Source organism: Astatotilapia calliptera, chromosome 17 (assembly GCF_900246225.1).
Source record: "Astatotilapia calliptera chromosome 17, fAstCal1.2, whole genome shotgun sequence".
In the NCBI taxonomy this organism is placed as follows: Eukaryota; Metazoa; Chordata; class Actinopteri; order Cichliformes; family Cichlidae; genus Astatotilapia; species Astatotilapia calliptera.
In genome coordinates this window covers 17,382,604-17,409,203 of record NC_039318.1, presented here as the reverse complement: position 1 = coordinate 17,409,203, position 26,600 = coordinate 17,382,604, and the positions used below count along the sequence as shown (strand labels likewise).

Below are 26,600 nucleotides of genomic sequence, written 5' to 3'. Positions count from 1 at the left end.
TACTGGAACCAGAAGTACCACATTTGGAGGAGTAGTTGGCTCATGCTAGGTTGGCTATACTGTGTCGATGGTCTGTTACTACGATTTGCTGCCCAGCAGCCATATTATTGATCAGATAATCGCAAATAAAAGGGCTCCAACAGTACAAATGCAATCCACAGGTCTAGTACAGGGATTCCAGTTAGCTGAGCTGAAGCCTAGCATACAGCTAGCAGCTACATCCACTCAGGTATGTATCAGCTCACTCCCGGTAGCTACTTGGCAGGGCCTGGCGCCTGTTGCTCGGTCAGGCCTCTTCCGGGGCGTAGGGGGCCCTCGGGCCTCCGGCCTCTGGGCCTGCAGCTCGGTTCACTCTGGCACAGCTGGCTGCCGGCAGAGCCGACGGGCACGCCAGTGCAGTCCCCTCTAGCTTCTGCTCCGTGGCTGCTGGGTGACCCCTCATCTGGGGCTCTCCTCAGCTCTTCCCAGGAGGGTGGCACAGATGCCCCTCCGGTGGTCCTCCTTGGGCTCTCGCACTCTGGGGCCTCTGGATGTCTGGGGCCTGAATCTCCTCCATGCCTGCTTCATGCCCTGGGGGACGGGGCTATGGCTCCCTACACCCTCTAGCAGACCTTTACATGGGGAAACCTTTTGAATACAAGCGCGCTGATCCACACAGGTTTGCGCACGGGTGTTCACTGTCCATAGACATAAACTACACCTTTCTTGGCTGCTACCTCAAAGCACATTGTGCGCTGTCAGTCCTGCGTGCTGCACCACAGCATTCAATATTTAGTATTTACTGCTGTTTACACTTAGCTAGATTAATGCGATGATGTTGTGTTTATTATGTTGCTCTCTTTTTTTTTTGCTAGTTTTCTCGTCTTTTTCTCTCAACAAGTGATCCAGGAGATTTTGTTTCTTTTTTTTTTTCTCTCGCTTTCTCTTTTTAAGTGCCCTTTCTCACTGTCCCTCTTCCCCTCTGTTTTTCTTTTCCTTCATCTTTCTTTCTCCCTTTCCTATCCCCCAGTCATGTCTGTCCCATCTGTAAATAAAATAAAATAAATAATAACAACAAAGGTCAATCAAATGGACCAATACGGTAAGAAAACAAATGCTACAGCTAAGCTACCAGTATTACAGCCAGTCATGAATGCACAAGTTGCTGATTATTTTCAGCGTGGCTTCACAAATGATGAAATCCTTGTGTAGCTGAATCACATAGCAGCAAACGTACTCTCGAAAGCGCCAATTTGTTGTGAACCGGTTTTGAGTGGACATTCCATGTAGGTTACTGATTGGCAGAGCTAACTCGAACTTTTGAGTTTATTGTTCTCAAAATTTCGAGTTAATAAAACAAAATTGTGAGTTAATCAATCGAAATTTCAAGAAGGATAACTCAAAATTTCAGTGTGTGTGTGTGTGTGTGTGTGTGTGTGTGTGTGTGTGTGTGTGTGTGTATTTATATGATTTTTTTTTTTTTTTTTTTAAGTGGCGGAAACAGGCTTCCATATATTTCACTGCTCAAGCCTCTGGTGGACATTGGGGGAACTGCAGTTTTTCGATAATTTCGTAATTCTACGTGCATTGAGGTTGCCACTTAATGATAAACCATTTGTTTAATGAAATGGTAACCTACTTATTTATAGGGCAGCAACCAATCATTCTCTTTATTGATTCACATCATGATTATTTTATATAATTAATAATAATTGATTCTTTATGTATCACATCAGATCCACTAATAAGATGTACAGTATATGATTCTGCAAAGTGTGTAATTTTACTTTACTCCAACTCTTAAATATTTTTATGTTTTTATTATTTATCTGCACTACTTTACCCTCCCCCTCTTTCCGATTTTTCTCATTGAACCAAATTGGATTCCCTTCCCACCTGACCGGAGGATATTAGCTGTTATTAACGTGTGTGTGTGTGTGTGTGTGTGGTGGGGGGGGGGGGGGGGGGACAGAAATAGCACCTGATCTCGACAGGAAGCACAGCGGGATAATGGCATTACTGGGACAACGGCCAATCAGGTAGCAGGTTGAGCTCTCTCTTCCTCTAAGCCAATGAGAGATCAGGGAATGACAAGATCAGAAATTGGAGCAAAAAGTCCCTGAGCCCTGACTGCTAGGCGCATCGCCTGCCTCTGTGTATGTGTCTGTTCATTCAGTGAAAAGCTTCCTGTGGCAGTCGGCGAGGATCAACAATGTTTGCATGTTTTCTCGGTAAGGTTGTGTAGGTGTTGTTGGTGGTTTGCTTGTTTGTTAGTTTTTTCCTCTTTCACTGACATCCATTTAAGACTGCAGCTGCTTCTGAGGATGAACTTCGGTGAGCTTCTTTCTGTATTTGACAGTTTCTCTGTTTAACTTTCACTCAGCTGATGAGTCATTCTTCACATTGAAACAGTTTGTTAATAATCTGAAGGTATTTAGTTCACTGGGTGACCATTCCAGGCATTTTAAAGCACTGAGGAAAATGAAGTGGTTCTTATTGAGAACTTTTTAATTTGTTAATATCAAAACTTACAATTTTGAAGATTCATCTTTATCTTCTTTTTCTTTTTCTGGTTATTTGAGCCAGTAAGAGTTTTGAGATTTTCAGCCTGTGAAGCTAAGTCTCAGCAAACTGTTCAGAGAAACATTTTATTTTGATTACTGAAGAAGTTTAAACATCTTAAATCTGAGACTTTTCATTTTGTGTAGCTGTTCACGTCAGAAAACTGAGTACTTTGGTTTGTCAGCAGGTGAAGCTGATTTCTGAGGCATAAACATGATGGTTTCTTTGACATTTTTTAAACAAAGAGGTTTGTTTTGTATCGTTGATTCTCTGTTTTGTGGTGACTCGAGCTTCGTAGGTTTCTCATTTTCTTTATCATCTATGACTAAACATCTGGTTTGGTTTGTCAGTTGGTGAAAGTTAAATGAGTTTCTCAACAAACTGCTTTAATTTGAGCATTTTTTTTTTGGTATTTTTCAGTTTGCTCACCTTTATAGAGCAGACATCGGTTGGTTAGTGGCGTCCAGTTCTGCAGTAGTGGGTTACGCGTTTGTGTTTTTGTGTCTCTCGAGATGTTTGTTTAACAGAACGAGCTGCAACCAGACGCAGTTGGATAATAACATCAGCTGTGTGCCTCTGCTTTTTGTTCCTCATATTGAATTAAGTGGCAGCAGAACAGGTTGTTTTAGCCATTAGTAAACAACCTCCCACATGCGCGCACACACACAAGCATGCACACGGGCGCACACACACAAGCATGCACACGGGCGCGCACACACAAGCATGCACACGGGCGCGCACACACAAGCATGCACACGCGCGCGCACACACAAGCATGCGCACATACACACGCACGCACAAGCACACACGCACGTGCACACATACACACAAGCACACACACACGCATGCACATACAAGCAAGCACATGAACACACATACACAAGCACACACGCACGTGCACACATGCACACACACGTGCACACGCACACACGCACGCACACACACGTGCACACATACACACAAGCACACACACACGCACACACGCACGCACACACACGTGCACACAAGCACACACACACGCATGCACATACAAGCAAGCACATGCACACACATACACAAGCACGCACAGTGTGATGTTAGGGCAGCGGCAGCACTTATGAGTGTGTTCAGCTTGTCTCTCTCCGTAGTGTCTCAGCACAGGTGTGAGATGACAAGGACAGCAGTATTTCTTTTGCCCGCATAGTCAAACTGATCCACAGCACACAAAGCCCCCGCTGGCCCCACCGTCCCTACTGAAGTAGCTCAGGTCTATAAACTGCTGTTAACTGAGCCAACTGCATCTATCTGTAATGTTTGCAAATGATTACAACTGGAGATGATCATTGAGGGATCTGGGAGGATTTGGATTTGATAAGTGGATTTAAAGTCAATACATCTGAACCTTCACTTCCCTTAAATATAAAGTTTACTTTGAAATGAGAGACTTAAACCAAACAGCTCTTTGTCTGTGTACTCGTCAGTCTTCATCCAAAGAAGCACTTCCTGTTGGCTCTCTCTGCACACAGATTGCAGTAAACTTCAGTGACTCATTAGCATCTGTCATATCACTTTTTCTGGAAGCTGAGCGGCTTTTGGGAAAACCAGAAGAGCCAAACCGGAGGAGGAGGGTGAGAGCACAGAGAGATAAAATAACAGGATGGGCGATGGAGGGATGATTTGATCTGTTTGGTGATGAAGCCGCAGAACAAAAGTCTCTCCTCCTAAGGAGAGGCAGGAGATCCAGCATGGTGATTATTTAGGTTTTCTTTTCCAGTTTTATTTGTCGGAGTCGGGACTGATCTTCAGTTCAGAGCTGTCATTCATTTTTTTGCTTTTTTTTTTGCTTTTTATTATTATTTTTGTTATTTTGGCCAGACCAAGGATAAAAAGAGAGTACAGTAAAGCACGACTGGCTGAATACTCTGTTTCTCCCCTTTAAACACACATTCACGATGCAATAATTTCAAATCTGAAAACATCACGAAAACGGTGCGCTGTATAATCAGGTGATGTCCGCAGGTGTTTTTCAGCTGAATTCCAAGTTTTAGTTTCCAGCTCAGCTCGTGTCGGTGACCGCCTTCAGCTAATAATGTCCTGTTCTCGCATTCATAGTCCCGTCCATCATACTGCATCAAAGTTCAGATCAGCATAACTTTCCCATCTGCTTCACGGTGTCCTCCCATCAGTGCAAAACTGTCATGACATGTTTTTGGTCTCTTTGTATTAGACGGCTGCACCAGTGTTCTCAGAACCTGGGGTTACAGTATGTAATCGACAGGCTTCAGGCCTTGGACTGGTCGTGGACTCGCTGTAAAGCTCCAGTGTTGGCATTTTTGTTTTTTGCATGACTTTTTTGATATTTGCTGTTTGATATTTTTGGCTAGATTTAATATCCTAGCACGGCTGCATCAGTAGAGTTTTTTTTGGCTGCTATGACTTTTGGGGTTATCGGGCAAATGCGTCCATAAAATATAGTTTTACAGTTTCTAGAATTTTACTCACCAAAACTAGATTCTTCAGATGGTTTGTTGGTACAATAATTATGCATCTAAGCGCAGGGCAGCTATGTTTGTTGTTGTTGTTGTGTTTTTTGTTTTTTGGGGGGGTTTTATTTGGTTTTTTTTGGGTGAGATGATTGCATTAAACGACACAAATGGGTCCGGTCTCTCTCTTCTCTCTCTCTCTCAGTACCTGGCTGTGGATGTGAGAAGGCTGAACGTCAGTCTTCTTCGGTGGTTTCGGGAGGGTGTAGCGGCAGCGCTGGGCGTTCCTGTGGGGCACGTCCACATCAACCAGCTGAATGTAAGATGCCAGTCGATCACCCGCTGCTCACCCGCTGTTCACTTGACTGCCTGACTGACAGACATCTCTTACAGGAGAAGAAGAATGGCATCGAGCTGTTTGTGTCCTCCGATAGGCTGGGGATCTCCGAGCCCCGCCCCGCCGAGGAGGTCATCCAATCACTGAACGTCAGGGTGCTTCATCGCCACCTGGGACACTTTGGCATCACCGAGGTCTCCACTGAGGTGTGTGTGTGTGTGTGTTTCTTGTTAAGCATCCCCATTAGTTGCCATGGAGACAGGCAGGGAGGATGGATTGAGATTATTAGAGGGCAGAGCGCCGCTCTTGAAAGTTTAATAGAACTATTAAAGCGCCATCGATCAGCCAGATGAGGAGCGGAGCAGCTTTATACGTTAAGTTAATATTATCACTCACAGTCGCAGCTGTGACTAACGCAGTTCTTCTTCTGTGGCGATATTACAGCAACAAATCAGAAACTTCCCACAGGTGTCAGTGAGAAGCAGATGCCCACAATCAGGCTGCGTTAAAGGAGTAATCCACCAAAAATCTGTTTTTGAATATTGAATGCTCTCAGACTTCTGACTGCAGTGACAACATTCAGTCAGAGGTTATTAATCTCTGACTGAATGGCAGCTCCTATAATATCTTCTTTATGGTGATCTTTAAAGTACTGTGCAAAAAATTTGGAGCCACTGTTTTGGAAAACGTGCTACCAAAAATAAACAAAACAAAACCAGAGTCTGTAAATCTAATAAACTTTAAAGTAAAGGTCAAGTATAAATGCAGCTTAAGGCTGTAAAATCACTGTGAAGAACAAAAACTGTGTTCACATATTCTGGACGAATAGCTTCAATAATTTTGTGGAAATTTTTTGAAATCAGATATTCTCAGGAAGTACGAGCTGACAGATGCAGGCCTGTTGGGAAATATTAGATCATGATGGACTGAACGTCTTCAGATCTGCCTCCCACCTTCACAGCCTAACACAGACCGTGAGGAGGTCATAAAGCAAATCCTGAACAGATGATCACAAACTGGATTTTAAATTTCGTTTCCTCTGTAGAAAAACGTCCTTCAGGGCGAGCAGAGGGACCACGTGTGGAGCAGAGAAGGCTTTTATGCTGTCGTCCTCTTCTTCACTGTATTCGTCATCGTCATCACCTGCTTGATGGTAAATGTGTGTTTTTTGTTTTTGTTTTTTGTTTGTTTGTTTGTTTGTTTTTTGTAAATATGCAAGACTGGACACTCACTCACTAATGTGTATAAAGTTAGCATAAAAACCTGTCCTATATCCCACAGTGAAAGAAGATAGAAGATTTGCTAATCTAATTAGTCGATGTTGGGTTCAAATCTGGGTTCACAATCCTCAGCTGCCACATCAGTAAATCCAATCAACCAGTTAACAAGAACTCCTTCAAGCACTTTGACTTACATGTAATTAGGTCAGAGAGTTACTGAAGAACATATGAAGCCTTCAAAGTAAATAAATGAATTCTCCAAGAAGAAAGAAAGAAAACAAATTCATGAATAATTCATTCTTAGAAATAATAAAAATCTGAAAAAATTACAAACAAAAGAGACAAACAAAACTTAATAAAAACATTAAATAAGATTACAAAGTCACTCCCCAAAATACAAAAAGAAAATAAAAAGTTATAAAAAACAAATGTAAATAAATAAATCTTTTTAGAATGACAAAAAAATATTAATGAACCCCAAATAGAAAGAAGAAACAAATAAAATCACATAATCATATGCATATGAACAACAAATAATTTTTAAAGCAAACACAAAATAGTCACTAATATTTAAAAGTTGCACGTCACATTTTGTCCACATGAAGGAGCACCTGCACACACAAACCTCTGCATGCCTCGGCCTTATATTCCCTTTTTTCTCCTCTTCCTTTTCTACAATGTTCCAATATTCACAGGTTTAGCAGATTTATGTCAGATCCAACAAACAGAACAAAAACGGAATGAAAACCTGTTAAAATATTATATTTAAAAACAAAAAAGAAAGAAGTAAATTGTTTTTCCTCTGGACAAATTTTGTTGCTCTTCAAGCAGAAACTCACCAGTGAACCCTCAAAAGAAACAAAGCAATAAATACATTAAAATAAGAATAACATAAAAGGATGATAAAATAGAATAAAACTGTAATATATTAAAAATCTAAGAATACAAATGTCACTTTCCAGTATTTGAAAAAGAAATAGAGTGGGGGAAATAAAACAGCATTTGAATACAATAAATAGAAAATAAAAAATAATGGGAAGGAAATACACAAGTCAACCCAAATATATATTTAAAAAAATAATATTAATATAATAAAGAATATAAAAAAATATATATAGATGTAAGAAACTATATAAAATAAATTAAACACAGTAAACAGAGAATATATAAGAAAATCAGTCAACCAGCACAAAGCAAGAAGTTATTAAATACAGCTGATAGAAGACATAGAAAAAAGTCAGTGGAAAACTTGATAAAATAATTATGGCCCACAGGAAGGTAAAACAAAAAAAATTACTCCTAAAAACAAAATAGAAGAGACTAAAAATGCAATGTTAAAAAAAAACAATAAATGACATCATCATTTATCCTTAAGTGTATTTTTTTTTCTAGAAGGTTCCTGTTGTTTTTTTTTGTTTTTTTCCAGCATGCAAATCCTGGATGTTCACATCTGGGATCAGAACATTTTCAGGTTCCTGATCTGAACGAGCTCCATCCTTCACGCTCTGCAGCAACGACCTCGATCTTTCTTTCTTTTTTCCCTCCAGGTTTTGTACCGAATGAAAGAGAAGGTGCAGGTTTCTGACAGACAGCTGAAAGCTCCACCCCCTGACCTCCATCTAACCCCGACAGTACCTCCAGACCCCACCCAGAGGTCAAAGGGCACCAAGGTCACCACCACACTCCCACTGCTTGTCTAATGCTGGGCATACACTGTGCGATTTTTGGTCCATTTTGAGTGGATTTTTCAGTCGTGCGACCGTTTTGGGGATCGGCCCGAGTTTCGCCTTTATCGTGTGTCGTGCATCGTGTAGTATACATGGGGTGATGAGAAGTGATTAACACCTCACGACCAACTCCCGATCAACAATTGCAGGGTCGCAAGAAAATCAAACCTGGTTGAAATCCTGTCGGCACTCGTGAGGATGTCAATGCAGCCTCTCACAATGCGCACTCGCAAACAGAAATGGAAGCAGGAAGACAGAGCAGCACGGCAGTGCAGCGTGTGATCTGGACACAAGCGATGAAAGCACAACTTGTAGATCTTTGGCAAGCTCATCCGAGCCTTTTCGGTCTGGCCTCACAAATTTATCACGACTGCACCAACCGTGAAAAGAGTTGGATGGACATTACTGCTGAGTTGCAGCTGCCTGATCAATGTTTTTCTTTAGCAATTTAGCAAAGTGTGTGTGTGTGTGTGTGTGTGAGACAGAGGGAGACCAAGAGACAGATTTTGTGTTATAAGCTTCATGTTATGGACGCATAGTGTGAGCACTCCGGTCGCATCAGAGCATTGTGCTGTATAGTGTGAGACCACACATCGTGACTGACGAACCCGAGCTGAATAACATGACTGAAAAAATTGCAGTGTATGCCCAGCTTATAACAGCCAGGTTAGCTCAGGAATGCAACTTAACGAGTGTGTGTGTTTCAGGTCATCGTTTCAGGAAGCATGGTCCAAGCTGAGCTCCTGCCTGCTGTAGCCACACCCATTCCCCAGCGACAGCCAATCACAGCCTGCCATCGCCTCGGTCCACCTGTCGTCCCCCTGCCAAGGTTATTTTATTTAGCCACAGACTTTTTCCCATGATGCTTTGGTAGTTTCTGTTTGAGTTTTAATAAAGTGATAATCTGATTAAAAGTCGGGACTTCTCAGCTGCATAACATCTGCAGATGTTCATAATGGGAATGATCTTATGAAGCTCCACAGCTTGCTGCTTTGATAGTTTTTAATCAGTCTAGGCTTAATTTGCTCTATTTTTTCCTCATAGCCCCGCCCCCACACCTGTACCAATTATTGGTAGCAACAACCACACACCCCCACCCAGCGTGACCCCAGTTACATCCAATAACGAGCTGAAGCCCTGCCCCTCCCCCTTCAGGATGAAACCAGCTGCAGGACTTCAAGAAAGGTAAGAATTTCTTCTGGATTGTCATGTTGAAAAAAACACCGGTACCAAACATGAACATCACACTTTAAGACCTGAACTCTTCTGTTGTGCTGAATGTGGTTTGGACTGAAAAAAGAGAGCCTGTCCCTGAAAAAGACATCACCTTAAATAAAACCAGACTAGTAACTGTAGGACCCGGTCACACTGACGTGCGCCCAGTAGAGGTTCAGTACAGTTTCAGCTGTGTGGTAGCACACATATCTACAGTCTTATGTAAAAGCATCAAGAATCTGGATGAATTAAAATGGGAATTTTTTAATTATAAAATATTGTAAGATCAAAAAGCTACTGAATTTCAAATGGCAATGAAGCCTGTATGTTATTTATTTATTTATTTTTAATATTCAGATGGAAATGTATCTAATGAGCACTCAGTGTTTGTGAGAGGAAGAACGCGCTCCGTGTGTGTGTGTGTGGGTGTGGGTGTGTGTGGGTGTGTGGAGTAGCGTAACCTCTAACCTGTGATTGTTGGAGCAGGCAGGTGTTGAGCTGTGTACGTGCTCACAATGAGCCTTTGAACAGATGTGCTTACACAAGGTGGAAAGTGTGGTGGAAACATTAAATCCATGATTAGTTTATTTTTTTCAGTCTCATTTCATGGAGTCTTAACATTTACTCTCGCTGTTACTAAAGACTTGGAAGCACGAGAAATGTGTTTGGCAAGTTCGACACAAACAGTGCAAAAAGAAGAAAAACCTCTTTGAAGCTGGGTACCGTCTATTTCCTGATTATAAAATGCAAACACTTTTGTAAGCTGTTGCTTTTGATGGTGTTAGCTGCTCTATAGCTGTGATGTTAAATTTGGGATTGAACTGGATTAAGATCTGTTGACTTTAAAGGCCATAGTGTTTGATTCGCATCATGTCCAGCCTCCTCAAACCACTCAGTGAGCCCTTGTAGCCTTTGGAGAGAAGCGTTATCATTCTGGAAGAGACCGCTCCCATCAGGATAGAAATGTTGTCGTAGGATAAAAGTGATTTGCAGCAACCCTTCCTTCTAAGGGTACAAGTGGCTTTGCAGGGCACCGCAGAGCGGAGCCAGGAGATCCCCCTCACTATAGGGGTGAAGGGTTCAGCTTTCCCTTTTAATATATTGTCTGCCTGTTTATCAGTACCGAAGGCTTGCATTTAGACAGTCACGTAAGTTTCCTCTGTAATCAGTCTGCAGAGTGTGTGTTCATATCTATCAGAGAGGACTCAGCAGGTCCTTAGGCTGGTGTTTATATGAATAGAGGGGTCCCGTCGGACACACTTCCACACTTGTCTCAGGCTTGGAGCTGTGAGGTGTGTATTGTTAGTTCAGGTTTCCACAGTCATAAACTGATTCTTATGAACGCATTTTTATTCTTGGTCTCGAGTTGAAAGTTTAAAACGACCCCTCTTTGTCCCCTCAGTCCATCCTGTGTGTGCGCTGAGACCTCGCTCCAGGAGCTGTCTGCGTCTGATGGAGTTGATAAAGGGCTAGTTCCTGATTATACAGGGCGTCTTTAACCCAAACTCTGATGTTTTCTTTCCTTAGACCTAATAAAGTCATTTTCAGCTTGCAGTGGAGATTCTTCTGGCTGACAAAGCTGTGATTAATGACACCTCCAGCTTCATAATGCAGACTTCTCTCCCGAGTGGAGTGCAATATATTTGGCAAGGCAGAAGTAGGCTCTGGAGTTTTACTGGTTTCTTCTCCACTAAATCAGATTCTTTGGCCTGTCTGATGGGAAGTATCTGAAACTCTGAGCCTTGTAAACAAACTAATTGCTGTGGAGGTGAAGTTGGTGGATCCCGAATTACAGAATTTATCAACTCTGAGTGGGATCAAAGAGTCCTGCTGATTACCTCCTCAGCAGGAGCGTGGCATCCCTGCTAGCGGATAACCAACAGCTCGAAGCGTTCTCCAACAACTAAATCACTTTCTGTGTGGACAGAATCGCCTCGAGTGGAAAGAATTTGCCACCTTACCTTTTGAATTATCAGATTACTAATAAATTTAAAGCGGTAGGATTGTGAATCCGTAGTCCTGGTGAAGTTTTGGTCTTCTTGTGTTCCCAACCTGTGCCATATAACGTGTACACTTACTTAAACTGACTCACTCTTTTCAACAATTTGTCCCTTTGTTAGATATCATAAATATCTTAATACAAACCTTAAAAGAGTAAAAGCTTGGCAAACATTGGCAGGTGTGCCTAAAGTTTATCTCACATCTTTGTAGGTTTTTATCATCATATCGTTTCAGTAATATGATGATGTTTTTGGCTTAAAAAGTCACCCTTCAGCACATTAGTTACATAAGACGCATTTAGTTGTGAGATGCTTGGATTTGGTTGAGTAAATTAGTTTGACCTCATTTTTCTAAGTCAGACGTGTTGAGAGAACGCCGACTTACATTTTCATACAGTTGCTGTCGCCTTCAAACTTGGCTGAGGCTCATTTCCCCCCTTAAGTAGTTTCATAACTGAAAAGAAAACATCTTTGTGTGCCTCGGCTTGACGTTGAGCACTTAGGGCTTTATCTGCTGCTCCTAAGTCTTCCGCTAAATCACACTCAGACCTCGGAGGCCATTTTGTTCTGGTTACATCAGAGCGAGGTAATTAAACGTACAGTGTTCCTTAAGGTAAGAAAAGGAAGGAAGATTTCGGGCTCTGAGTGAGAACAGGATGTTTTTCTCGGTGTCTGTGTCTCACTTGTGTGTCTGTGTGTGCGTTGTCCACTCTGGATGGCAGCCAATCGCCAATCAGACAAACTGGAAGTAGCAGCATCCTGGAGAGGAAACTGGCTGACACGTAGTCAGACGAAGAGAGTCCACCCACATGAACCCCATCAAAGCACACCTTGTCTTCTGTACCTCTCGGCCTTTTGTTCCGACGAGTTCAGCTCAGCAGTTCTGCTCTTTCAACATGAAGTTTGTGTTGGTTATTAATCTGCTGTCAATAAAGAATTTCCTTTGTTTATTTAGGGATTATCACGAGATTCTTGAATAATGTAAAATGCATTGGTTATTTAGCCAGATATGTCTGCACTGGACGGGATGGCAGCACCCCATGTTTTAGACAGAAGAATGCATGCAGCATGTAATTAATATCAAGGAGGCAACAACCAGAGATGTGCAAGTAAAACCAAAGTACACAAAGTATGAAAAGTTCCAGTTTGAATTGAAAATATTCATAAAATTATCATGAATTATTGAAAAATCATGTTTTAATGAGTCTTATAAAACCAGACTTTCATGTCAATAGGTGGATGTTTGTCTGTTCATCTGGATGCTGCATATTCATCCAGGAAGAAATATTTCATCACTCATCAAAGTAACTTTTTCAGTCAGCTGACTGCAGGTTTCCCTACATTATAAACCATAAAGCCGCATAACAACTGAAACCAGCTCCAGTGCCTAACCATGAGCCACAAGTGCCATTTCATAAGCAATTACCATGCAAACTGTGAGGGAGATGGCTGCACCCCAGCTTTTTTGGCTGCTGTGACCATTAGGTCCCCTCATTGGTTCAGAGATGTCCCCTTTTCATAAAAATGGGCGTCCTTGTCAGCCCAGTCAACCCAGTGCTCCTTCCAGTCCACCATGTGCACATCCTCATCTTGTAATAATTGACTTCTGAATCCTGTTGTGCCATCTGCTTAAGCAGAAGTTGTTTGGTTTCCCCAATGTATAATTCAGAGCTCTCTTGGCACTTGACTTGAATGTTAGCGAATAAGATAACATTTGTTGGCTAGCTGTTGATTAGCAAGACTGCAGGAATCTGTCATTGCATTACTTTGTAATTGGCAAATGGTCAGTCACCAGACAGATCAGATTCCCTGAATGTAAAATAATTGACTATATTTTTGTTATAATTTGAAGGTAACAATTCATCAAACAGACTGTCTGTGACCGGGTTTGAGCCCCAGAAGGGAATGAATCCTTCTTTGAACCATATACCCTGCTGAGGTTGGCGGTGGTTTCCCCTACATACGTAAAACCAGATTGTGTGGAGTCATGATGACGGTGAACAGCAGTTAATTATTTTAAAACAGAATTTTTGGTTTGAAGATGTACAGGAGGAATGAGACTGAGCTTTTAAAGTGAGTGATTTGTCAGATGGAGCAAACCATTTTGAACACGACAACTTCTTTGATGTTGGGTTCGGTGGTTTGTTATCAGCTGGAAGAGCGTTGTCTCCTTATGAAAGCAAGAGTTTGTCAGACCAAACAGAGTTTTTAGTAAGAGCCGAGGTTAAATCACTGCTGTTGTAAAATAAAGTAAACAAAAATTATTTTCAACCAGTTTTGGTTTTTCTTTGTGTTAAATTATTGTCTGAAGCATTAAGGGGGATTTTTGTTTATCAAATTGCAAACTCTGAGTCAGGAAAAACCTTAAAATTGACCAAGCCAAACTGAAACTCAACCAGCAAACCAGAGAAGTGCAATAAAAATGTAGGAAGGAAGGGAACTCGTTCGCGTGATCAGCCCTTCCATTTTTTAACAAAAGCTGTCTTTGCCTCTTCCCTCCCATCCTTCCTCTGCAGACGTGGCTCTAATGTCTCCCTGGTTTTGGACATGTCTGCTCTCGGCACTGTGGAGCCCCTTAACGTCGCCGTGGTAACCCCCAGGGAGGCAGTGGCCAGGGAGTACCTGCTGTCGGCTGGCCGGCCGCTCACCCGACAGCAGCTGCGCGACATCGTTAACAACACCCACAGGCTGCACGCAGAGTTCGCTGTGAGCCCGAATTTCATGCTTTGGTTGGGTTTTTGATGGGACACACTGAAATGTTGAAGGGCTGATTTACATGCAGTGATGCAGTCTTTCATAATGCCCTCAAGTTCATAGCTGGAACAGCTTTATAATGGATTTTAGAGCTCTATGTGAGAAAATCAGCAGCAGTTTCTTGCAATGAGAAGAGAAAGGCATTGCATTTTCTTCATTTACAAAGATCATTAACTAACCAAGTCAAGTTGAAATAATACTCATGTAAAGTGCATTGTGTTTTAATCTGGGTAAGAAATGTGCCATAAAATTGAAACTTGTCTTCCTAAAATCTCAGGAAATCCCAATGAACTTCATAGATCCCAAGGAGCTGGATATTCCGAATCATGGGACCAAGAACAGATATAAGACCATATTGCCCAGTGAGTATTCTCAGTGTTGCTATGGAGTTAGAAATACTTCCAAAACAATCCCAGTCTCTGATTTCCTGATGAACCAGGAAGTTGTTTTATTATGTAGGCGGGACTTAGTGTCAAAGGCCAACAACCGCAAGGACAGCTATTATCGCACCTCCCTCTTCCCCATGAGCAGACGGAACAATACATTTTCCTCTGAGCACAGTTTGTTCTCACACTGTCGGCCAGGAACTTATCCTGATTAAGACATTATGTAACACACACACACACACACTTACTTTTTGGTTTGTGTAGCCGTGCTTTGGGAGGAGGGTGGGGTTATCAATACAGCACTGTTCCTTCCTTCCGACCAATCAAGAGAAAGGAATGCTCACCTAGAGCTGCTGTCAATCAGACTTTCCTCTGTTCCACATTCTGTGTTGTTCTTAAATGTGCTCCAAACGTTAAAACATAACCTGCAATAGGACTCTACCAACCCTAGATGTTATAGGTAGATATCCACTGTCATCATATATTGGCTTGTTTAGGACTACATTGAAGCCTCAGCTTTTACCTAAAAATAAGTTTTCAGCAGACATTTCAAACAAATAACAGAGTCAGGTGACCTTATAGTCTGAAGAAGGCGGTTCCACAGTTTGGGAGCTACAGTTTAAAAGCACGGTCACCTCTGGTTTTAATATGATAGCGAGGGACTGTTAGATGAGCCTGGTTAGGTGATTGGAGAGGTCAGCTGCATTGATAAGGTGTTAGAAGTGACACATATGAAAAGTGAATTGCAATAATCAAGATTAGAGAAAATTAAAGTGTGTACTAAAAGTTTAAGATGATTGACTGACAGTAAAAGTTTGATTTACACAATATTTCTCAGATAAAGAAAACAAGACTGGGTAAACTTTGAGACATGAGTTTCAAAATTCAGGTGCTGATTAAAAGTGATACTTTTCCTCAGAATGTTTTTGAGCTTAATTTAAACTATTCTCGTTAGTTTTCTCCTTTGTACCTTTCCTTGTGTCCTCATCTCCTGTCCTTGGTATGTTTCCTAGACCCTCATTCCAGAGTGATCCTAAAGTCAAAGAGCTCCAACGACCTGCTGAGCACCTACATCAATGCTAACTACATACGGGTGGGTAACGGCACAAACTGTCCTGCAGTCCAAGCAATCGATTTATGAACTAATACTTAACATACTTGTTGTTTTCATTTATTTTCCTTTTTCTATTCTGAAAAAAAAAATTCTATTCATTATTTTCCAGACAATTAGCTTATTGTGTTTTCTTTGCTGTTTGTGTTGTTTTGATCGACTCATCTGTATTTTCATGTTCTGTCTGTAGATCAGTTGCATAACAACAAATTGTACTCTGAGTATTATTTATTTATTTTTGCCTGGCTTACTTGTATTTCCTGTTTTTTGTTCTAGCTCTCAGCTGCTGTGTTTAATCTGGGAGACATTTTCGTACTTACTCAGGTTTTGAAAAACTTTTCAGTCCAGTTAATGATGACATTTGTTTTGTTAAATCTTCTCTAAACCTTAGAAAAAACAGCAAGAAGGCAGTCATTATCACTCATCTGGAATGTAAACAGCCTTTTTGTCACGGGCTGCGATGGCAGACCGTGGAGTGACAGTGAAAGCAGGGCCCAAACGCGAGACTCTAAGTGAAGGACAGTGGATTTATTTACAGGAGGTGAAAAACACAACTATATACAAAATCCCAGCACTGTGGTCCCGTGGTGATTCTCCCTGAATCCCACACAGTGCAGATGTCCGTGAGAAGTGAAAGGTGGCGACTCCAAAAAACTCCAATTCCCACACCGTGACTTTAGAGGCGTACTCCGCTCCCGATTCCTGGTAACACAAAAGGCAGGGGGTTAGCAGGGGATCTGTTTCCGCGGAGGTTACGTAAAAGCTCACGGCAGTACTGACGAGTTCTGACTCAAGGATCCAGCGTCGGCCTCAGCTCAGCTGCAGTCCTAAATGCCGTTCCTAGACGAGCGTAATCTGCTGCAGCTGGCAGAGGACGACGAGCGGCAGGTGCGGCCGTCTCTCGAGTAGACCACTTCCGGGTTCGCAGTCTCCTCAGCGAACCCACACCTCCGGAAGCTCACACAGAGACACATGGAGAGATGGAGAGCAAACCAATACAACACACGGAAAACATAAACATAAACATACACCGAAAATGCCTGAGCCCTGGGTCCCTAGACCCAGGCCATGACAGTACCCCCCCTCTAAGGGTCGGCTCCCGACGACCCAAAAACACAAACCAAAAACAACAGTACAACCAACCCAGGGCGGGTGGCGGGAGGTCCAGGACGGAGGGCCCCAAAACCACTCCGCTAAACAGCCACTACAAAGCAACAACAGAAAAACACAGTTCAACAGTCCAATCCCCCGGTCCAGCGGCAGCAAACACAGTTCCGGCGGCCGACCCGCAGGATGGCAAAACAAGCGGGACCCGCCGCGGGTTAGACAGTGGCGGCAAAACAGTTCAGGTGGCCTACCTCTAACCCCTTGATGGAAACGCAGCAGCTCCGGCGGGCGGCCACGGTTCCGGCAGCCGCGGCGGAACGGTTCCGGTGGCCCGCCACGGGTCCGGTGGCGCTGCTCCTCCGGCGGCCTGCCACGGGTCCGGTGGCGGCGGAACGGTTCTGGTGGCCTGCCACGGGTCCGGTGGCGGCGGAACGGTTCTGGTGGCCTGACACGGGTCCGGTGGCGGCGGCGCTGCTCCTCCGGCGGCCTGCCACGGGTCCGGTGGCGGCGGAACGGTTCTGGTGGCCTGCCACGGGTCCGATGGCAACGTCGCTGCTCCAGTGAGCAACAGCGAGGCGTGGCACATGGTCTATGACGAGCCGGTCGCTGACGCGGACGCACTGGACGTGGATGGCGTGGAGGCCGCGCTAGACGTGGAGGTCCCTCCGGTTCGCTGACCTCCGCCTGAGCGGGTCCCTCCTCGGCTGGCAGCGAGAGCCCCTCCTCGGCTGGCAGCGACAGCCCCTCCTCGGCTGGCAGCGCCGGTTGTTCCTTCCGCTCGCCGAGCTCCTCTGCTGGTGGTTCGCTGAGCTCCTCCGGCTCGCTGAGCTCCTCTGGCTCGCTGAGCTCCTCCGGCTCGCTGAGCTCCACAGCTGGCGACGCGGGCTCCTCCCGCTCGCTGAGCTCCTCTGGCTCGCTGAGCTCCTCCGGCTCGCTGAGCTCCACAGCTGGCGACGCGGGCTCCTCCCGCTCGCTGAGCTCCTCTGGCACGCCGAGCTCCTCCGGCTCGCTGAGCTCCGGCTCGGGCAGAGCGGGCTCCGGCTCCCGCTCGCTGGGCTCCGGCTCCCCCTCGCTGGGCTCCGGCTCCCGCTCGCTGGGCTCCGGCTCCCGCTCGCTGGGCTCCGGCTCCCGCTCGCTGGGCTCCGGCTCCCGCTCGCTGGGCTCCGGCTCCCGCTCGCTGGGCTCCGGCTCCCGCTCGCTGGGCTCCGGCTCCCGCTCCCGCTCGCTGGGCTCCACAGCTGGCCGTGCGGGCACCTCCGGCTGCGCTCCAGTCACAGATGGATGATCCGAAGATGGTGATGCGGTGTACGCAGGCGGGGAAGGTGAAGGCAGAGCCGGTGAAGAAGATGGCTGAGGGGTGACTACATGCGGATGAGATGACGACGGCGCTACATCCACAGATGGTGAAGCCGCCAGCGGCATGGAGACTGCTGAATGAGGCGACGCTAGTCGTACTGTAGGCCGGCTTGCAGCAGCGTCAGCGGCGTCACCATCCACTGAAAACAAAAAAGAAGATGGGGTGAGAAATGAAAAAGTGTCCTTATTACTCACCACAGCCGGTTCTTGAGATGTCCGGGAGGGCGGCTGCGGTGAGGAACGCCGGCGGCGCGAACGTCGTTTCCATGTAGACGTCGGGGCCGGCGTCTCAGGCTGTGAATCCACCAGCTGTCCGGGCCGGTGAGCAGCCTGAGGAGGAGAGTGGAGGTGGAGGGTGGAAAGCAGGAAGTCCAGGACAACTGAATTAAGGGAGTCCACCAACCAGGGGAATTCAAACAGCATCCCCTGCAGCCGCCTCTCCACGGCGCGACGCAACCCCTCCGTGGGCTTCTCCCACCACAACTCACACATGCGGTAAACCTTGTCCATAACCTCCCCCCTGAGCCTCTCCTCAGAGACCGCTGGGTCCAGACGTGGCGCTGTAAACCGAGCTGAAGGTGGCCGCTGATCGGCTAACCGAACTGAAGGTGGCTGCTGATCAGCTGACTGAACAAACATAGCCCCAGAATAAAGAGTTCCAGACGAAACAGTCTTGATTCCTGGATTTGAAAGAACGTCAGGCGCACAGTCTTCTGAACCTATGGGAGAATAATCGCTCTTAAAACGAAAACTTCTATTTTCCCAAACCGGAGAAACACGAGCTGTAGTGTTCATGAAGCTGGCGGAATGTGACGAGGGCGGAATTTGATGTGGCTGCTCCTGCAGTGATGTGGGAGCGCTGGGTGTGTCGGGTGGCACGAGAATAATCCCTAGCATCTTATAGAATGCCTGAGCGGGCGTAAGCTGATTGCTGTCAGGCTCATAGTAATCCTCCCGGGACCGGCTAGGGCGTTCTCTGCGAGACCGAGGCGTCCGCGGAGAGGAAGCAGACGAGTGGGCCGAAGGGTAGGCTGCCAGCGAGGAACGGCAGCACGGAGGCCCTCCAAGCACTAGTCGGGTCCCGTCAAAACGGGAGCTGCGCTTCCGCGGTGAGTCCGCTGGGTCCATAGTGGCTGGATCCTTCTGTCACGGGCTGCGATGGCAGACCGTGGAGTGACAGTGAAAGCAGGGCCCAAACGCGAGACTCTAAGTGAAGGACAGTGGATTTATTTACAGGAGGTGAAAAACACAACTATATACAAAATCCCAGCACTGTGGTCCCGTGGTGATTCTCCCTGAATCCCACACAGTGCAGATGTCCGTGAGAAGTGAAAGGTGGCGACTCCAAAAAACTCCAATTCCCACACCGTGACTTTAGAGGCGTACTCCGCTCCCGATTCCTGGTAACACAAAAGGCAGGGGGTTAGCAGGGGATCTGTTTCCGCGGAGGTTACGTAAAAGCTCACGGCAGTACTGACGAGTTCTGACTCAAGGATCCAGCGTCGGCCTCAGCTCAGCTGCAGTCCTAAATGCCGTTCCTAGACGAGCGTAATCTGCTGCAGCTGGCAGAGGACGACGAGCGGCAGGTGCGGCCGTCTCTCGAGTAGACCACTTCCGGGTTCGCAGTCTCCTCAGCGAACCCACACCTCCGGAAGCTCACACAGAGACACATGGAGAGATGGAGAGCAAACCAATACAACACACGGAAAACATAAACATAAACATACACCGAAAATGCCTGAGCCCTGGGTCCCTAGACCCAGGCCATGACACTTTTCTTTTTCTTCTGGCTCCTCGTCGACCTACACAGTGAAAGTATTTGCCTGTAGAAGTCTGTAATGTCGCTCTCAGACTTCCACACAATAGACTGTCTTCCTGTCAGGAAACACCACTGAAACAGTTTAAAGCGGCGGAGCTCATGAGACAACCGAGGCTGTTTAATTTCTTTGTCCTACTACACACACGCACGCACACGCACCAAAAATCTTATTCATCCAGAATAAGTAAGCACTTCAATTACATGAAAATAACAGCGATTATGAAATGAAACACAGCACTTTTTTTTTTTTTTTTTTTTTTAAATTTGAAGCTTAGAAATGAAATATGTTTTTGAAGTTCAGTTTGGCACGGTCTTACTGTTTGTTTTTGTTATGTCACCTGGAGTCATTAATGCACCGTTTTTTGCTCTCTGCACACATTTAGCTCAAGCTAGTTTGGAACTAGCCACATCCTGATCCAGTTATCAGTTATGTCGGTTAAAAACCGACAGCATGAGGAGCACCCTGAAATAAAACAAGTTTTTATTCACAAATGCCTTAAAGGCCATGCCAGCGAGAGAACACTGAATCACTGTTCAATTAAACTAGCTCATATACAGTCATGAAAGATTTAACCTGCTGTTTAACAGTGAATACGAGCGAATGGATCAGCTGAATAACCAAGTTAATGATGTTTTTCAGGTTCTTTATTTTAGACTAATCTACAGTTCTAACATTTTCTTGCCGTTTTTCTTTGTGTAAAAATGGTTTAAATGCAGACAAATGGGTTTTTCTACGTTTTTATTTTATTTATGTATTCCAAAATGTAACAGGTTCTTTCTTTGCACGTCTTCATGAAGTTTTGGGAAATCCCGGTATATTTTGTCTACTGCTGCTGATAGACCCTGGTGGAGGAATACATTCATCATTCTGTGAATGATGCTGACCCTGCTGTGTGATTGGTTCATTCTGCAGGGTTACTTGGGGGACGATAAGGCGTACATCGCCACTCAGGGTCCTATGGTGAACACGGTGAATGACTTCTGGCAAATGGCCTGGCAAGAGGAGTCACCAGTTATTGTCATGATAACCAAACTGAAGGAGAAGAACGAGGTAAGAGTCTAAAAAGCAAAGACTGTGGAAGAAAGAGCGTCTTCTTAATGCCAGGGTAGATTTTAAGTGTTGTAGGCGCTGAGTGTATAGCAACAAAAATGGAGTGATCTGGAAAGTGCTCAGCAGGAGTGAAAGGTGAGCTGAAGTTAATGAATGCCGTCTTTGTGCTTGCCTCTGTAGAAGTGTGTTCTGTACTGGCCGGAGAAAAGAGGCATCTATGGGAAGGTTGAAGTGTTGGTGAACAGCATCAGAGAGTGCGAACACTACACCACTCGCAGCCTCACGCTCAAGGTACACGTTGCACAGCAGGGAACGTGTTCTCATCAGAGCTGAGAATCAGGACTAATATGTCATGTATGTTTTCATGTATGCAGTGTGGGAACCAAACCTGCTCTGTGCAGCATTACTGGTACACATCGTGGCCTGACCACAAAACCCCGGTCTCAGCACTGCCGCTGCTGCAGCTCATGACTGACGTAGAGACGGACAGACGGGCCGCCACCAACGTGGGACCAGTTATAGTCCACTGCAGGTACTGACAGACTGACCGACAGCGTGACAGTTCTGTTACTACTATATAATTATGAAATGACACCCTGCTCGTTTGATCGCAGTGCTGGGATTGGGCGAACGGGATGCTTCATCGCCACGACGATGGGCTGCCGGCAGCTACAGCTGGAAGGAGTGGTGGATGTACTGGGCATCACCTGCCAGCTCCGAGCCGACAGGTAACACACGTGTACTCCTGCAGGTTTTTACTGATGACCTGCAGGTCCTCACTTCCATGATTAAAACAATCTAAAGGGTGTTAAAAAGCTGACATTTAAACCTCTAACTGGTTCTTGTAAGAAAGTACCATTAGTCGCTGAGAAACATGGTTTTTGCATAAACTCTGAAGCTGCCTCGCTTGTCTTTGTGGTCATTTTAAGTCTCTGTGGTCTCTTGGTTTCCCTTTGAAGGCATTGAGTGTGTCTGACATCCTTGCAGTTGTTTCAGACCTTTTGGTGATAGTCTTGTTTTAGTTTGTGGTCATTTTTTTTTTTTATCTCTTTCTGGTTGTTTTTGTTTACAATTGTGTATATTATGTGTATCTGGACATTTATTTTTTTATTTTTTCCCCCCCTCATTTGTGGAAATTTAAGGTGTCCTGCAGTTGTTTTGTGTTGCATTGATTGTTTAAACTGGTTTTGGCAGTTTTCTTTCTGTGTGGTCGCTTTTTTCCTTGCCATTGATGATTATGTTCAGTGTTTAGTTGTTGTTGTTTTTTGTCCTCTTTGTGGTTGCTAAAGCGCTCATTGAGGACCTTTTTTAAACATGTATCCAATACATATTAATTTAAATTAAATTATTAGTAATCATAACAAAGTTTGAATGATTGGACGAATATGACTTTGATTTGTTGAGTTCATCAGGAGTTGTTTTGGAGATTTGTAACATGTCGCCCAGCCTTGTTAAGTGACATAAGATACATAAATTGCAAATTTGACTTTGTCTGCACTTTAGAGTCAGATGGTGTGTTATGGTTTATTGCCAGCACTAAATTCATCCCTATTGCATGTTTTAAACAAATAGTTTTGCTTCTCATTCCTAACTCTGTCTCTCTCTTCCGTTATGTAGGGGAGGCATGATCCAGACAGGTGAACAGTATGAGTTTGTCCATCATGCCTTGAGCCTATATGAAGCCCGTCTATGTGCAGAAACTGGCCAGTGAGGTTTATCCACCTGACGAAGGTACAAGTTTAACCTGGAAGTGTGCTAAAACAGTCCTCTGCGGGTGTGAACTGTGGTTTGGGAAGTCTGGGAAATTCTGGAGGAGGCCTTGGAATTTGATGGACAGCATGGACAACCAAGCAGGACTGTTCTGGGAAGAATCTGCTCAAGGAAAAGGGAAAGGCAAATTATTAAGAATGGAATGTATCTTTTCATCTTTTCTTTTTCATCAAACTCTGTGGACCCGCCCATTTCACTTAACCAACCGATTGTTGGATCGAGTTTTAACTAACCAGACTCTCCCATAATGTCTCTTTTATCATGGAGACTTAACAACTTCAATTTACTGAAACTGATGGTACATTGTTCAATAACACTGTTGTGTTTATGTCTTCTAGCATTTTCATTATTTTGTAATGTGGTGTTTTTATAAAAATGGCTACTGAAAAATGACTGTTAGCTGCACCATTGGTTAAACTATTCTAGTACTGTTGAACCAACACTTACCTGTTTGTGACCTCAGCATGCTATTCATTACTCTCTGATTTAGTCACAGTGCACTTCCTACACTTAGGCTAAGACAAGGTTCAAATGCTCCTTTTTTTTTTTTTAACCTGTTATTTATTGGTGGGTTTTCTTTTTTCATATTTTTTCACAATCTCATTGACTTATTAAACTATTGCACATCAAACTTCTCAGAGATGCCAAACACACAAACTAGATTGACATCAATAGGGCTAATGCTAGGTTCAGATACATTAACAACTGACATTGGTAGTTATGTAAGCTTGTAAGCTAATGGATAAACAGCTAACAAATAAATTATTTTATCAACGGTTGCCCATGGGGTAACAGCAACTTTTACATTCTTGTTTCTGTAAGTTTCCCAGCTTTTGCTGAGGTCCCAAATGGGGCTACCTTTAACAACATGCTAAAAGCTAACAAAGCAGATTGATGCTAATCTTCTGCTAAGCTATAGTTCTTGTAGTACAGCAAAGCAATTAGTGGCTAATTATAGCTCCAGTAGTTTTATTGCTTTAATGTTGATAAATATATACTAACCACTTAACTCATGCTATAACTAGTAGTGCATTATCCTAATACAGTATTTTTGTTAAACCAATTAAATCTAATATTCTTCTGCTAAGCGAAGCTTGTATAGTGGTGTTAACAGTTGTTTATGTAATATTCATCAAGTACAGCTCCAGAGAGGTTCTGGCAGCAATGCTAAGTCTGGGTAATATGGTAGCTGTAACTTACAATGCAAAAGAAATAATTTTTTTTTCTTTATCACCTTTATGTTAACACTTAAAAAGACCAATGAATAAAACATTAAATAAATAAATAAACAAATGAAAATACATAGGGAAATGGAAAATGGTGGCTTGCAAGGTATCTCACAAGTAGTGTTTTTAATTGTTAAATTAAAAGTCAAAACTTTGATTAGGGCTGTGCGATATGACCAAAATCTCATATCCCGATATAAGACATCTATCGTCCCGATAACGATATAAATCACAAAAATTTAACATTTTCTATAAACTCTTCGAATCTCGGGCAGCTCGACTTGCGTGAAGTGTTTCCAGCTGGGCGTCGTGTAACTGGAGTAGAGTGTTTTAATGCTGAATGAAACTATACATTTTTAGACATAAGTTGTAACGGCCGCCGTTTTCTTTGTAAGTATTTATTACACGGCGTGCTGCGGGGAAAAGCCTGTTCTAATGTTTGAGTCTAAGGTTTATTTTTTAACACCTGACGGCTCTTTTTTTGCTTCTCATCCGTAAATACTCTGCATACTCTTTCACGCGATTCAGTTTATTTTGAAAAGTCTAAACAGGATCTTGAGCTTTATTATGAAAGGTTTATGTGGAAAATAAACAAGCGGACACGCAATGGTTTTGTTGCTAACGACAACGCATTAAACAGGCGCTTGTCCGTCCGTAGTGTGGTTATATTAAATATAAGAGAAAGAGAGAACTTTAAGAAATTAATATAGCCACTACAGTGACCATCAAAATGACGAAAAAATATTGCCTTAAACGGTTTATTTTGTGACACCACGAAACAAACGATAGTATAAAATGAAATGATAGATGTTTTTATATTGTCATCCAATATATATCGTTATATCGAACAGCCCTATATTTGATCTATAATTAAATCAGGTTGTGATTGCTGAAGAGCACAGGGAGTGTAAAGAAACAAAACAAAAAAAATCATATTTTAGCTTTTGCCTAGAAATCCCCCCCACTATCCCCCCAGCAGTTTGAACCCTGCCTAACTGAAGGGGATTTGATATAGCTACTTCAAGCTCTATATTTTTATTTAAGGTCTTTGGTAACTTCGCATGATTCATAGTTCAAATGAACAGACTGTAGCAAAGGACAACAGTGGTCTTCTCTAAAATGAGTGTTGCCATTTTAGTTTGGCTTTCTAAAACAGGGTCAAAAAATACAAGCCATTCCTGATGCCACAAATACGAAATTAGTGCTGCTCGGTCTCAGAGTTTACACTCCATCTAGTTAACCTTGTCTAGCAGTGACATGTTCCCTGTTGTGTGATATATTGCTTTATACCAAAAATGTGAAATATGGTGCAGTCATCACATCGATGTGCTGTTGTAAATTATGTTATTTAGTGAGTATGTTATTTTGGTGTATCAAAGTAATAATAACTTTATTTTTATACCGTTTTTACATGTTTTTGATGTCTTTAGCAGTCCTCTGTCAACTGTAGCCATTTGGGCTACATATCTCATTATCATTAAATGTTTGACATGAATTAAAAATTGGCTTTTGGTCTGTTGGAGACAGAAAATCCAAGCTTGACACAACCTCAAACCTTAGTTTTGTTTAAGCCTCTCTCTGTGTTGGAGCAGTAATTTCTAAATTTCCTTAAACTAAATTACAGCTAAAGAAAAAGTATCGACTCTTATATTTGTCAGTAAATTATTTTTTTAAAGAACCAATAGACTACTTTTTTTTTTTTTTTGAACAAAATGTGAAACAAAAATAACAATATTGAGACATCTATTTCAGTTTTCTGTTAGAGATCAGAGGTTTCAACACTAATGTCAGTAATGAAGAACACTGGCATTATCATCTAATATTCTCTCTGTGTGAATGGGAAAACCATGTACAGTACATGTTAAAGTGCTATTAAACCCAATGTGGGCAGTTATCTTTTCAAAGTACACATCACAAAAACACAAATCTCGCTGCTATAACTGGGAGCATTGGGATCAGACCATTAAGGGAAAATAAACAAGAGGAACTTTAAAGACTTTTTCTATGTAACAATATATTTTTATTTACTTCTTTACTTATGATACAATCATGGGACTTCGGACCAGAATCTCTTTGTCTGCACGTCCAACGTGCCTCATGGGACCATCATCAACCCGCTGTTCACTTCAGCAAATTCAGGAACTGGATGACGAATCCGGATATTTCAGTAGTGATACAATTTTCTCTGTTTGAACTGACTGAAGTGAAAGTGGGTTCAGCCCAGCCTCCATGCCCTCTACAGCAGCGGGCACAACAACACACACTGCCTCTGACGTAGTATTGTGTACAGTAGGATGTGGTTCATGTTCTGTACTTGTATTGTTGTTGACTGTTGATGGAGCTTAAAGGGACCCCAAATGTTTAAAGAATTATCATACTGTAATCACATTGTATTGAAAACAATTTGGAGTGCATTTCATTTTTTTGACATGAAATTTACAGCTTCCGGGCTCTTAGTGTTTATTGTAAGAATTCAACTTTCTGCTGAAGATCTTTAAATTTACTACTTTTTTTTTTT

The 26,600-nt window shown here is 43.4% G+C and overlaps 1 protein-coding gene and 1 long non-coding RNA gene across 2 annotated transcripts in view; one reads left to right on the top strand and one right to left on the bottom strand.

The window, feature by feature from the left end:
* LOC113008972 (protein tyrosine phosphatase receptor type R) overlaps positions 1-23,635 on the top strand; it is a 39,445-nt gene extending 15,810 nt beyond the window's left edge. The window contains exons 3-16 of the mRNA XM_026146958.1: positions 5,209-5,322; positions 5,397-5,546; positions 6,386-6,493; positions 8,108-8,230; positions 8,995-9,116; positions 9,332-9,472; positions 14,019-14,208; positions 14,534-14,618; positions 15,656-15,735; positions 20,949-21,086; positions 21,267-21,377; positions 21,461-21,618; positions 21,701-21,814; positions 22,704-23,635. Of these exons, the coding sequence (XP_026002743.1) occupies positions 5,209-5,322; positions 5,397-5,546; positions 6,386-6,493; positions 8,108-8,230; positions 8,995-9,116; positions 9,332-9,472; positions 14,019-14,208; positions 14,534-14,618; positions 15,656-15,735; positions 20,949-21,086; positions 21,267-21,377; positions 21,461-21,618; positions 21,701-21,814; positions 22,704-22,797 (1,728 nt within the window). The 3' untranslated portion in view covers positions 22,798-23,635. The remainder of the gene's footprint in view (positions 1-5,208; positions 5,323-5,396; positions 5,547-6,385; positions 6,494-8,107; positions 8,231-8,994; positions 9,117-9,331; positions 9,473-14,018; positions 14,209-14,533; positions 14,619-15,655; positions 15,736-20,948; positions 21,087-21,266; positions 21,378-21,460; positions 21,619-21,700; positions 21,815-22,703) is intronic.
* On the bottom strand, positions 16,263-17,240 carry LOC113008973 (uncharacterized). The gene is made up of 2 exons (XR_003270102.1): positions 16,534-17,240; positions 16,263-16,455 (listed from the first exon to the last, which is right to left on the bottom strand). It is a non-coding gene; the product is annotated as an uncharacterized LOC113008973 (long non-coding RNA).
* Positions 23,636-26,600: the final 2,965 nt, after the last annotated feature.